This window comes from Setaria viridis, chromosome 2, assembly GCF_005286985.2.
Source record: "Setaria viridis chromosome 2, Setaria_viridis_v4.0, whole genome shotgun sequence".
Classification (NCBI taxonomy): Eukaryota; Viridiplantae; Streptophyta; class Magnoliopsida; order Poales; family Poaceae; genus Setaria; species Setaria viridis.
The window spans coordinates 31,590,829-31,603,368 of NC_048264.2; the positions used below are offsets into that span (position 1 = coordinate 31,590,829).

A 12,540-nucleotide genomic window follows, 5' to 3' on the forward strand; every position below is an offset into this window, starting at 1 on the left:
TAGTTATGAAAAGTAACTTAAATTAACTCCCTAATGTTCTTTTTATACCAGCCAATGGCATTATAAAAAATCTAATGTAACCCTCAATTTGCATATATATTATCCCCATTATTAAAATTAACCTAAAGTAATCCTCTAAATTTGAATTTAAATTACCTACATACGCCATCTAAAATGTAATCTACATTATGACATCTATCATTACAAAAACAATCCCTAACTATTTCTTTATATGCTTCTAATTATACATTCATGCAATTGTTAATATAGAAAAAAACTAAATAAAGGTATGCATGTATGATGTATGCCGTTATATATTCAGACAACATATACATGTATGTAGGAAGTGATTGCCATATTTGCTTCCACGTCAAACACATAGCTCAAGCTAAGGTTTCAACGTAAAATATATCAAACACTCATGGAGGTGCAATGCTAAGGGAAAAACTATATAAAGTAATTGGCAACCAAATTCTATCATAACTAAAAAAATATAAGGAAGTACCTATATGGGTATTATGTTGAAATAAGATGACATGTTTTGTTTTGTAGGACAAGCCTTTGACCAACACATCTTCACTCTATTAATAATATAAATAAAATCTATACTATTGCATTTATATTTAAAAATGTTGTTCAATTATTATAGTTTTATATCAATGACATATCCATGCAGTAATTGCCTATCAAAGTCCTGTCGTAACAAAAAAGAAATATGTCTTGTAGTTTAAAAGGAGGGAGTATTAATTTGCCTAGATTTCTTTTCTGCATCGAAGCATCTTTCATTTCGGATGAGTAGATAAAGTCTTTTCTGGTCAAATAAAGGGTAAGGGGGAAAAGTGAAAAGTAGACATTTGAACAGCACCTAGGTGACGCACACATGCACAAGTAGACCTATGCTAGGAAAAAGGCTACTTGATCGATGCTTTTGATGAGATCCTTTTGATTGGTGAAATTTGGACTGTTATGCGTATGAAGACCAAAACGCCCCTGTAGGATGAATACATAAGACAATTAGAAATGTAGCGTTGCTTCATGTTAAAGAAATGGAATCTTACTTCCACAGATATTTTGTTTGAACACAAATCAATACTAAGACAGCTTATCCCTCGGCCTCCGGGTGCAAGAAAACCTTCCAATTGGAGCCTAGCAGCAAGCTACTCAACTGGCATGACACATGATATATGCTATTTTACATGATCAGTCAACAATTTAGCTCTGGATTATCAATTCCACAAGCTTCCAAACCCATCATTCCTCTTCGGCAATGCACTCTCGGCCAAACCGGCCGAATCCTTCTGGGGAGAATGACAAACTCAAAGACAGTAGGATCTTATGTGCTAATCACGACATGAGGAAAAAACCCTTGTTTATTATTGATGAAGGGCATTGGGAACTATAGTAGTTTAATGAAGTGCTACCATGCTGTATCCATTGTCCAGACGTGACTACTAGTACTTTGCATTACGTACTGAATATTTATGCATACTGCCATACTGGACCAACAAAGTTCCTTTATGTGTAAAAGAACAGAGGAACAGCCAACAGTAACTACCAACCGAAAACCATGCGTGCTAGCACAGTGATGCAGTTAACCACCCCACAATCACAGTCACCTTTTCTCTAACAAGCATGCAGTAATAGCAGACAAAAGTATCCAAGAGATGCAGAGAACTGCGACCTACAGTGTCTTTACTCCATTATCACCTTTGGGTTTTTTCAGTAGGGAAATATCGGCAGGCCTAGCTAGCTGCTACAGTGCTGCGGGTATGGATTAGACAGTTCCTTATGGACCACATTGGAATTGAATTACCACTTGAACCCGGCCATTTTACACGTGTGATTTTTATTGCAGCTGGATTTTTACTGCTTAACTGAACTCCAACACCTATATAGAGAGATTTATTTAGAAAATTTAATTATAAATTATGTTAGGGGAAAGAAAGAACACACCTGGATTACTTCATATTTAATTAGTTCAGAGTAGTTGAGCAATTAGCTCACTAGCCAACAAATGCAAGCTTCCATCCGATCCCCTCTTTCCATCCACCAAAACAAAGATGCAAACAAACAAATGGACATCCATGTGTGTGTATGCATCTAAACTCCCTTTCCATGTCCCAAACCAAAAAGGCCTTTTATCGATTGAGCTGAGAAGATGCATGCCCACCGTCAGCCCCATCGTCTTCCTGTGCACTCCCAGCTGCCGCAGGGCAGTTAAGACACGATGCAAAACCCAGCGGCACTACACTTACCAACTCCAGCCCTCCTTCCCTTTCATCCCACCCATATAACCCCAAAGAAAGCTGCTAAAACCTAAAGCCAGTGTGGAAAGCTACCTTCCTCCTCTCTCCCTTCCTCTCCCTCTCTCTCTTCTTTGGTGTTGTTAGAGATGGCAACGGGCACAAACCCGCTGGGTTTTACCATCCCAAACCCATACCCGCGAATACAAAACCCGCCCAATTAAAAACCCATGACCCGTCACGGGTTTAATTTTATGCCCAAACCCATGCCCATCGGGTTAACGGGTACTCACGGGTTGCCCATGGGTACCAAAGCAAATCAAAAAAAATACCATATACATATCTATGTTCACAATTCAATATATATGCATGCAACATTGATGTAAATCAATGGAAGTATAGCACACCACATGTTAACCAAACACTTCAAATTAGTGACACAAATGTATAGTATAGATCTTAAACTACCTAGTGTTTAACAATTCAAGTCATGACAAGAAGTAGCACATGCATACAAGAGTTGGGCTTTAGCCATCAAAATTGAGGTGTGAGCTAAGAGCATGGGCTTATTTGATGATATATGACCGGGTCAAAAAAAACCCATGTGTTCACGGGTTCGGGTTTTATGTTCCCAAATCCACGCTCGCGAACCCGATGGATTTCACTTTTTGCCCATTAATAAACCCACGGGTAGAAAGATCGACACATGCCCGTGCCTAATGGAGTAAAAATCCATCAGGTTTCGGGTTTCGGGCACCCACTGCATCTCTAGGTGTCGTCTCTGTAGCAGCTCCACAAAAGCCAACTCCAAGACCCCTTCTTCCTACCACCACACCTCCCACCCCTCCTTAATTCCTTCTCCCAGCACAGGCCGAGTTCTTAATATTTTACTAGTACTAACTCATCAGCTGTACTCGCCTCTCTTGGCCTCGTCTCTTGTTTGTTTCCCGTCTGGTTGTCGATCCCTTCTTCTCCCCTCCGCCGCGCTGCGGCTATATATACGGCCAATCCAACAACCACCCACATTCGCCTGATCAAATTAGCCAGGGGTTGGGGAACTAAAGGGAGGAAATTTTAGTTATTTCCTGGTTCTTCTTCTTGTTCCGTAGTGTTCTTGTTAGTGTTCTTCGCAAGATCGGTCGCTCGTGTCGTGTCACCCATGCTGGGCTTCTGCGCCCCCGCGGCCGGGTCGCCTCCGGACGAGGCCACACCGGAGCCGTTCCGGTCGCTGCAGATCGCCACCACGGCCGCCGGCGCCGCCGCCACGACGAAGAAGAAGCGCCGGCCCGCAGGCACACCAGGTAGGTGATCCAATTGGTTACATCATGCATGGTAGGCTGGTAGCTGATAGAGCTCGCTGTCGATGGATGCATGCCGAGATCGATGTCGATTCATCCTGCATGTATAGCAAGCAAGCAAGTAACGACGCGCGGCCATGGTGCAGACCCTGACGCGGAGGTGGTGTCGCTGTCGCCGCGGACGCTGCTGGAGTCGGACCGGTACGTGTGCGAGATCTGCGGGCAGGGGTTCCAGCGCGACCAGAACCTGCAGATGCACCGGCGGCGGCACAAGGTGCCGTGGAAGCTGCTGAAGCGGGAGGCCGGGGAGGCGGCGCGGAAGCGTGTGTTCGTGTGCCCGGAGCCGAGCTGCCTGCACCACGACCCCTCCCACGCGCTCGGCGACCTCGTCGGCATCAAGAAGCACTTCCGGCGCAAGCACAGCGGCCACCGCCAGTGGGCCTGCGCCCGCTGCTCCAAGGCCTACGCCGTCCACTCCGACTACAAGGCCCACCTCAAGACCTGCGGCACCCGCGGGCACTCCTGCGACTGCGGCCGCGTCTTCTCCCGGTCGGTAATCCCATCGATTTATTTATTTCGTTTGCTCCAGCATCTACTTAAACATTAGAAAATCGATAGAAACCGTCATCACAGACATTTTTCTTTCTTCTCTTTTCTTTTGTTGGGGGTTCGCCGCCGATTAATTTGAGGCTGCACTGCACGCCGGGCCTAGCTACCGTAGTAGTGACTAGTGAGGTGCCGGCGCCGGCGCCGGCGCCGGCTCCGCTCTCCTTTTTGGATGTCTGCTATTATTGCGGCATTAACGGGGAAAGGGAAGGGACAAGGGAGGCCGGCCGGGCGCTGGCGGGTGGATCAGAGCGCCATTCCCGAGGGCAGCGCTCCCTCCTCTGTGTGCGTGCGTGTGCGTGTGCGCCATCCATGAGACCATGATCCATCTCTCGGTTGCTTGTTGCTTTGCTGTTGCCTTCGGCTTGGGGGTTCTCGGCTTTGTGCCCGCGCTGCAGCGGCAAAGGCAGCCGCTTGGCAGCGCTGCTGGCGCGCCACTCCATGCCCGGGCCCAAAACTCCACGCCTGACACCGCCGTAGCCGGCCGCCTGATCCCCTAGCCGTGCGCGCAGTGGCGTTAATTCGTCGCCGTCGTCGTCTCACACGCGCACACATGCAATAAAGTCTCTCTGGTTCTTGGCTTTTGTTCTTGAGTTCACGCGGCCATGCACGCATCCTTATTCCTTGGTCTTACCGCTGAGTACTAGTCAAAATGTTCCCCCTTTTCTTTGTTTCCAAATGATACGGGAATGTTTCTAATTAGCTGATGTGTGCATCCAATGCGCAGAGTGGAGAGCTTCATAGAGCACCAGGACACCTGCAACGCCGGGCGGGCGCGGGCGGACGCCTCGCCTGCGTGTGGCGGCGGCGTGGCTGCAGCCAGTGCCGGGTCGCAGCAGCAGCAGGCGCCGCCGCCGGCAATGTCGCTGTCACGGACCGCGTCGAGCACCAGCCCGTCCAGCGACGTCGTCATCAGTCCGTCGGCCTGGCCCGGTCCGCCGATGCCGAGCCCTACAACCGCCGCCGCGTTCCACCGGTTCGATCAGGTCCCATCGCCGCGGACGCTGCCGTCCGAGCACCACCGCGGCGGCGGGCACAACCTCGAGCTGCAGCTAATGCCGCCGTCATCCAGCGGCGCGGGCGGTGGTGCGCTGGGCATGGCGCCGTTCTACGGCGCTCCGCGCTCGCCTGCCGTTTCCTCGCGGGGCGGCGCCGGCGCCGCCACGCAGCTGCTGCTGTCCATCGGCGTCGGGTCCGGGGACGCGGGCGAGCGCGGCGGCGAGGCGGCGCTGGCCGCGGCGAGGGCGAGGCAGGAGGAGGAGGAGGCGCGGGAGCAGCTGCGTCAGGCGGCGGCGGAGAAGGCGGCGGCGGACGAGGCCCGCGCGCAGGCGAGGCGGCACGCGGAGCTGGCCGAGCAGGAGCTGGCGAGCGCGAAGCGGATGCGGCGGCAGGCGCAGGTGGAGCTGAGCCGCGCGCACGCGCTCCGCGAGCACGCCGTGCGCCAGGTCAACGCCACGCTGCTCCAGATCACGTGCCTCGGCTGCCGCCACAAGTTCCGCGCGCGGCCGCCGACGCTGGCCGACGCGGGCCCCGAGGTCGCCTGCAGCTACGTCTCCTCCGTCGTGACCGAGGGCGGCGACCCCGAGGTCGACGAGCCGCCGCCCCTCGAAGCCGACGGCATGCGGCGGCGGCGCCAGCACGCCATGGCCATGGACATCGTCCTATAGGCGGCTAGGCTCTAGCCAGCTAGCCTGCCTGTCTGATCTACCTTTCAATCACTTCTTGTTTTACCAACGAGACGCCCGGGTTGGTGCATGCATGGTGAGGTTGATGTAATCAGATGCTGCTGGTGTGGAAGATCTCGCTAGCTCGATCGCTCCAGTGCGGCCTAGTGTTGGAGTCCTGTGAGCAGGAGAGAGAGGTAGTAGCCAAGCGGGGACGAAGACGAGGGCTAGTTGCTTGCTAGCTCACTGTGGCGTGCATGGAATCTTTCGGTGTTTGCTTCCCATTGGATCTTGTTGGAAAAACATTGCCCATGGAAAGCTAGTTGATGATGCCCTTTGTAAAGGTCAGGCATTCATTCAGTAGCCACCGTACCAAGGATAAGGATCGATCGCATGCATGCATGATCGACCTGTGTCACAACCACTACTAAATTCTACAACTGCAATATATTCCATCATCGATCTGTTTCGTTCTTCGGAGTAATAAGAAAGAAAGATCTTTAGTTTGGTAGACCACCATGTAAAACAGTAGGAGGGTGGTCTCTCGGCCGTTTTCAGTAGGGGCCATGGCCGAGGCCGATTTGAGCAGCGGTTGGACCGAGGATCGGAGGGTGCCAAATGGAAGCGGCCAGGAATGGTGTTGGAAGTGGGGAACCGAGTGGAAGAATCTGAGGGGGACAAGGAGCTGCCGGGCGCCGGGAACACGAGGGGTGGCCGTGGCCCGGCCCGTGGGAAATACAGCGCGCACTAGAGATAAAATTTCAAAACTCCCAGGCAACACTGTTGCGGCTCAGGCGATGGCACTAGTAGTCCAAAACAACACGCACAATCATGCGTGCATGTACGCCAGGGAGAGATCACAGAGCCACGCACAGCACACATCTCTCTCTCTCTCTCTCTCTCTCTCTCTCTCTCTCTCTCTCTCTGCATCGACGTCTCCAACTGAAATGATGAAACGCTTCTGCAGCAGGAGGTAGAGGAGAGACCAGCTAGCTAGGGGATAGTAGGGGCGATGGGCATGGAAACAGATGCGGACGCGCGCATGGTTTTCAGTGCTACGATGGCTTTTCTTTCTTTCTCGGTCTACTCCCTCCCTCCCCTGTCCCCTCCCCTCCCCGGCCGGCCGGCCTCCCTTGTCTGTCTTGGGTAGAGATACCCCTGTCTGATCTGTACCGTCTCGTAGCGCTGAAAGATATGCAGAAAGCTCTCAAAGCGCCCTCTGCCATTGTCTGCACGTTTGCTGCTGGCTGCTGCATGCGTGCATGTGTGTGCAGTGCGTGAGCGTGTGCAGGGATCGGATGGAGGCCACAGGTGACTGACTCGTGGTGAGACTGGTGACTCGGACGACGAAGGCCAAAGGAAACGAGGCAGCTCAGCTCCTCGAGTCATCATCTGGCCTGTGTTGGTGCTGCGCGCGGCTAATTGCTGATGCAGAGATGAAAATGCGGCAGCGATTAAAGCGAGCTGGCTAATCAAGCAAAGCGCTTTAGATGACGAGCTGGACGAACATTCGTGCGTGCGCTCCGACACATGCAGGGCGTATCCGCAAATGCGCTGCATGTGATATGCGCTGGGGATGCACCGAGAAGAATAGGAATATATATGTGCCTCTTGCTTCCTCCTGTGTCATGCGTAGTGTTTGTTAATTTAATTGTCACCAGTGTCCACACGCTAGTAGTAATGTATTGCGTGCTGATGTGCTGGAATGATCATGGAAGAAATGGAGCTTCGCCTGCAAGCCCATGGGAGAACTGAGCTTGTACCTTTAGATGTTTAAGTTCTTTTATGTTCTTAGAGCAAGAGACCATTCTAAATTTATGTATTGTAATCCCTGAACTCTGAACTGCTTCTCCTTCTTAAATGATATGGCAGTATGGCAGTGCTCCTGCCAGCTTTTCAAAAAAAGTACCTCCATACCTTTTTATTTGACGCATGCTAGTTCAAAAATGAATTGACCGACACCAAATAATATGAATGGGAGGGAGTATTTGATTAAAAATAAATCTTTACTACTATTATGTTGAATACTCTCTCTGTTCAAAATTATGGTTCACTTTAATTTTGTCCTAAGTTAAACTTATCTAAATTTGATCATGTTTGTATAAAAAATATGATAACATCTATAATACCATATAAATACACCATCAAGACATATTTCATGGTGGATTCAATGAAATTAATTTAATGATGATGCTTTTATCTATGAACTTGTCAAAGTTAGGTGTTGATTTAGGACATAGCTAAAGTGAACTATAATTTGAAACATAGGCAATAGTTATTCAGGCCAAATTATTGAGGATCTAAAAATCGCTCTACAAATGTACAGCATAAATATACAAGCCCTGGACAGGATATTCAAGCAAGGATTCTGCCCGCATTCTCTCACACATATTGAAGCATAAACATCTTAAATTGTAGTTGTTCAAAAATAAAGGTACTATCTTAAAGTAATTATACATAAAACATCGAATAATTCTATGTAAAACAAAGGGCTTATATTTCGTATCCCAGGGTTCTGCAGTCCCTATATATCCTTAGGCAATGAGAACTCTTCAATATATTTTTCTAACTAGATAATCATGCATTGGGCATTGTGCTTCAGCCTCCCTAGTACTCCCTCTATTTCTTTAAGTTTTTAGGGTGTATTCTTAGGGGGATTTTTCTTGGAAAAGTCAACTTCATACAATTTGACATATATAAGTCAAATTATATGCATGCATGCTTAATTAGTGTGCAAAACTTTTTATCATCGGATTTGTATTTCACATTCTTGTCTTCTAATACATCATTGATGTTGTATAAATTGATGACATATTGTAAAATAAAATTAATCATCAACATATACTTCTAAAGACCTTTTCGCATCCTAACACACTGCAATATAATGTGTGGGTGGTGGGTGGTGGCAGAGGTAGCATCAGGGCGAAGCCAAAAACAATTACATAAGGGAACACAAATAGTAAATTGTGAATTACTAGAGGGGGCAAACTTTGACTTTTCATTTATTTATATGGTAAAATGTTATGTACATTCCTGTCTTCGGACCAGGGTATGTAGCATAGACTACTGTGGCATTATGGTTGTGCGATGGGGTGGCAGTTAATTTGGCGGTCATTCTACACAAATACACAATGGAGTAGGAGCCTAATAAGAATACTTGATGTCATCAAATATGTGCGATGATTAAGAAGCGAAAAGGGAGCGTTGTTGTGTTGTGATGATGCAGCTAATGGCCTAGATTTAGGGATTAGGGTAAAAAGTTTACATATAAGATAGACGCCTGATATTGATGATTACCTTGTGTTTTCTCGGAGAAAATAACACATTATATTTATATAGGAGAAACAAAGCTAAGGTACCATATTTCTATTTCTAGGTTTTCTTAGGTTGCTATTCTTCAATTGATTTTTCTAACTAGAGAAAAAACCTTGTGGTTAATTGTGCTTTAGCAACTCTCCATCTTTCTATCTTGTACTGATTGGGGTGGGGCACTCCATGGGCAGTAGTGGCAGAGTCAGCATAGACGCAGGCACGCAGCATTGCAAGAATAGGGAAATGGGCAGTGGCAAAGCTGGTTCTGCAGCCCTTGTAGTCGGAAGCCGACGCTTGAATAGTGTGGTATGATGATTAAGAGCTGAAGTGAGGGTGTAGTAGGAGGAAGTGTGGCATCTAGATTTTTAGGGATCAGGGGTACAGAGTTTATACATAATTAAAGACAGACTATATGATGTAGATTCGAAGTTTGAAATTGACCATTGTTTTCTTTAGAATACGTACTGATATAACCACCTAAAATATACATATTCCCATGGTCTCTAGGTCAAAGCCGAAGTTACCAATATCTCTTCCATCCCCTTGATACCATCACATGGCTCTCAATTGCCACGATCAACTTAGGACAATCATTTTTCATGTGTATGCTCATTTTAATTATATATTTGTGAGACATTCGATCAAGGTGGAGCTCCAAATTAACATGCGGACAATGTATGTACTTCTCAAAGAATTCAAACATGTTCATATTCTGAACATATACTTCCCAAATTCATTATTCATTTCCCATCCTATTTTTGATGGATCGGTGCAATCATGCAGCAACAGTACACAGGGACAAGCTTCTGACGGTCGATGCTTATAGCCGTATCGACGCATGCATGAGTTGCTGAATCGCTGATTAGTGGTACGCACTCATTGATGCCCTCCTTCAGACAGTTCAGACGACTTCAGGTGATGAGCTAGCTTTCCCCACCACCACGCCATCGTTTCAGTGCTTCCCATCTCCATTAGCCCACGAGCAAGCGACTTTTTCGATCCTCAGGTGGTGGGAGTACAGCCGCGCGCAGGGCCGGCTGATTTTGGCGAGAGGGCGTCCAGTCGCCGACCGCGCAAGCGGCCAAGCAGCGCTGTCCGGCTAGCTGCTGCTGCGTCCTCTGGTCTGCATGTCGCAATGAATTCAGGGCTAGCTCTCGATCGCTCGTGGGGCAGGCAGGCATTGCATTGGTTTCTGGGCAGCTGCGTATGCTGTGCGGCCTTTTCTACGGCTCCGTCTCTCCTCTGCGTCGTCTGTCCTTGGCCTTTGGTTCCCTTTGTGTTAAAGATGATGGTAAGCATGGCCGGTATAGTAGTCGTCACTCACTAGTTCTAAATGCGTTTGGTTCGTTCTCCTTCAATGAGACCTGGTGTGGCATCTCCAAGGGCGAGTAATGGTGAACAATGCTTAGCTGCCAACTGAAGAACACCGGCCGGGACTGTCAGCGACGAGCTCCATTTGGTTACCCGGCAAGCATTGATGTGGCTGTGGTGCTGGCAAAAAGATCGCCACCCAAGATTACCAATTAACACCAAGCAGGCGTAGCAGGCTGTTAGCCTGTTTCTGGGGGCAAGCCGAGATCTGGCAAAATTTAGAATGCATGACCTGGTGGCCGTTCACGATGACCACGTTCTTGCCCAGGCAAACGTTACATTCATGCGGCCGTTCTTGGCACGCCCCCTCTTTATTTGTCTCTCGTTTCCGTTCCGGAAAATTTCCAACTTTGTCGGCCAATGACCGCAAGAGCTGGGGACCATCCTCAACCGCGTTAACCCCGCCGCGCTACGGCCGCGAGGCCGGCGGTGACGACGACGCCGGTGAGGATCGGAGGTCAAGGCGCGGCGAGCAGCGATGACGTCGTCCGTGCGGCAGTGGTGGCGCCGCGCCGCCGCGGCGCTCAAGGACAGGAGAAGCCTGCTCCTGGCGCGCCTGCGCCCGCGCCGGGCCGGGTCGTGGTCGTGGCACCACCACCGGGAGCTGGAGGCGGCCGTGATCCGCGCCACGAGCCACGAGGACCGGTGGATGGACTACCGGAGCGCCGCGCGGGTGTTCGCGTGGGCGCGCACGTCGCCCTCGTCCCTGCGCCCCGCCATGTGGGCGCTGGCGCGCCGCGCGCGGCGGACGCGGTGCTGGGTCGTGGCGCTCAAGGCGCTCATGGTCGCGCACGGCCTGCTCCTCTGCTCCGGCCTCGCGCCGCCCGCCGCCCGCGCCGGGCGCGTCCCCTTCGAGCTCGCCGACTTCCGTGACCGCTCCTCGTCCTCGTCGTCGCCCAGGTCCCTGGCCTTCTCCGCCTTCGTGCGCGCGTACTTCCGCTTCCTGGACTACCGCTCCCTCTTCGCGGCGCAGGAAGACACCGACGACGGCGACTACCAAATGGCCCTGCTCGACCGGATAGCCAAGCGGCAGTTCTTGCTGGAGCTGCTCCAGCAGATCCGCCCGTACGGCGACGGCATGGAGGTGCCACTCGTGCTCGAGGCTATGGACTGCGCCCTCGTCGAGATCTTCCAGGTGTACGGGGAGATATGCACCGGCATCACGCGGTTCCTCGTTGGCAGCGTACCCGGGGCGGCGAAGCCGCCGATGAGCAAGGCCGCGGCGGCGGCGGGGATGAAGGTGCTCTGGCGGGCGGCGGAGCAGAGCGCGAGGCTCTCGTCCTACTTCGAGCTCTGCCGCGGGCTCGGCGTGGTCAACGCCCGCAAGCTCCCGGCGTCGTTCGAGCGCTTGAAGGACGACGACGTCCGTAACCTCGAGCGGATCCTCTTGGTCGATTCCCAGGACGACGCCAGTGACGAGGCGGTAGTGCAGGGTACGGCGCCAGCTGCCGTGACGGACGCCGCGGGGTCACCGTCGACGATCGCCACGGTGGTGACGACCGAATGGGTGGCGTTCGACGAGGAGAAACCAAGCGCTCGCGTCGTCGCCTGCAGCGGCGGAAGTAAGGGGCACGTCGGTAATCACTGGAACCCCTTCCTCGCCGCGCCGTTGGACGTCCGGGAAGTCGGGAACTTGATCGAGCTTTACTGACCTGACGCAATGGCGAGGATGAAGCTTCTTTGCCGTTCTTGTGTGTGCGCCCGGCAGATTAAAAGGTTAGAAGCGATCGCTAACCTGTAACCGCACGAAATTGTACGCATTGTAAGGCCCGGCGGACGTGGATCCTGAAAAAATAGCTCCGGCTCTGCCTCATATGGAAAAGTATTTTTTTCTCGCTCTGGCTTATTTTGTAAAAAACATTTGGCAAAACGACTTCTCGTAGCTTTTTAGAATGTATAGAAGATGTCAATTGTCCTATATGCCCTTGGTTGTGTTGATTGTTTGAAGAGATGATTTTGTGGGTTGTTATGTTTCTACTTTTTTTTTCTTTTATTAACTATTTTTTTTCTTTCTGTCCGGCTGCTTATCTTCCTTTTTATGTGTTC

The 12,540-nt window shown here is 50.5% G+C and overlaps 2 protein-coding genes across 2 annotated transcripts; both read left to right on the forward strand.

The window, feature by feature from the left end:
• Positions 1-3,023: 3,023 nt before the first annotated feature.
• Positions 3,024-6,284, forward strand: LOC117842303 (protein indeterminate-domain 14). Its single transcript, XM_034722696.2, has 3 exons — positions 3,024-3,544; positions 3,688-4,090; positions 4,875-6,284. Exons 1-3 carry the CDS (start codon positions 3,403-3,405, stop codon positions 5,812-5,814), a joined length of 1,485 nt encoding a protein of 494 aa, XP_034578587.1. The 5' UTR covers positions 3,024-3,402; the 3' UTR covers positions 5,815-6,284.
• Positions 6,285-9,314: 3,030 nt separating this feature from the next.
• On the forward strand, positions 9,315-12,333 carry LOC117843177 (putative clathrin assembly protein At1g25240). The gene has a single exon (XM_034723739.2). It carries the CDS (start codon positions 10,973-10,975, stop codon positions 12,143-12,145), a length of 1,173 nt encoding a protein of 390 aa, XP_034579630.1. The 5' UTR covers positions 9,315-10,972; the 3' UTR covers positions 12,146-12,333.
• Positions 12,334-12,540: the final 207 nt, after the last annotated feature.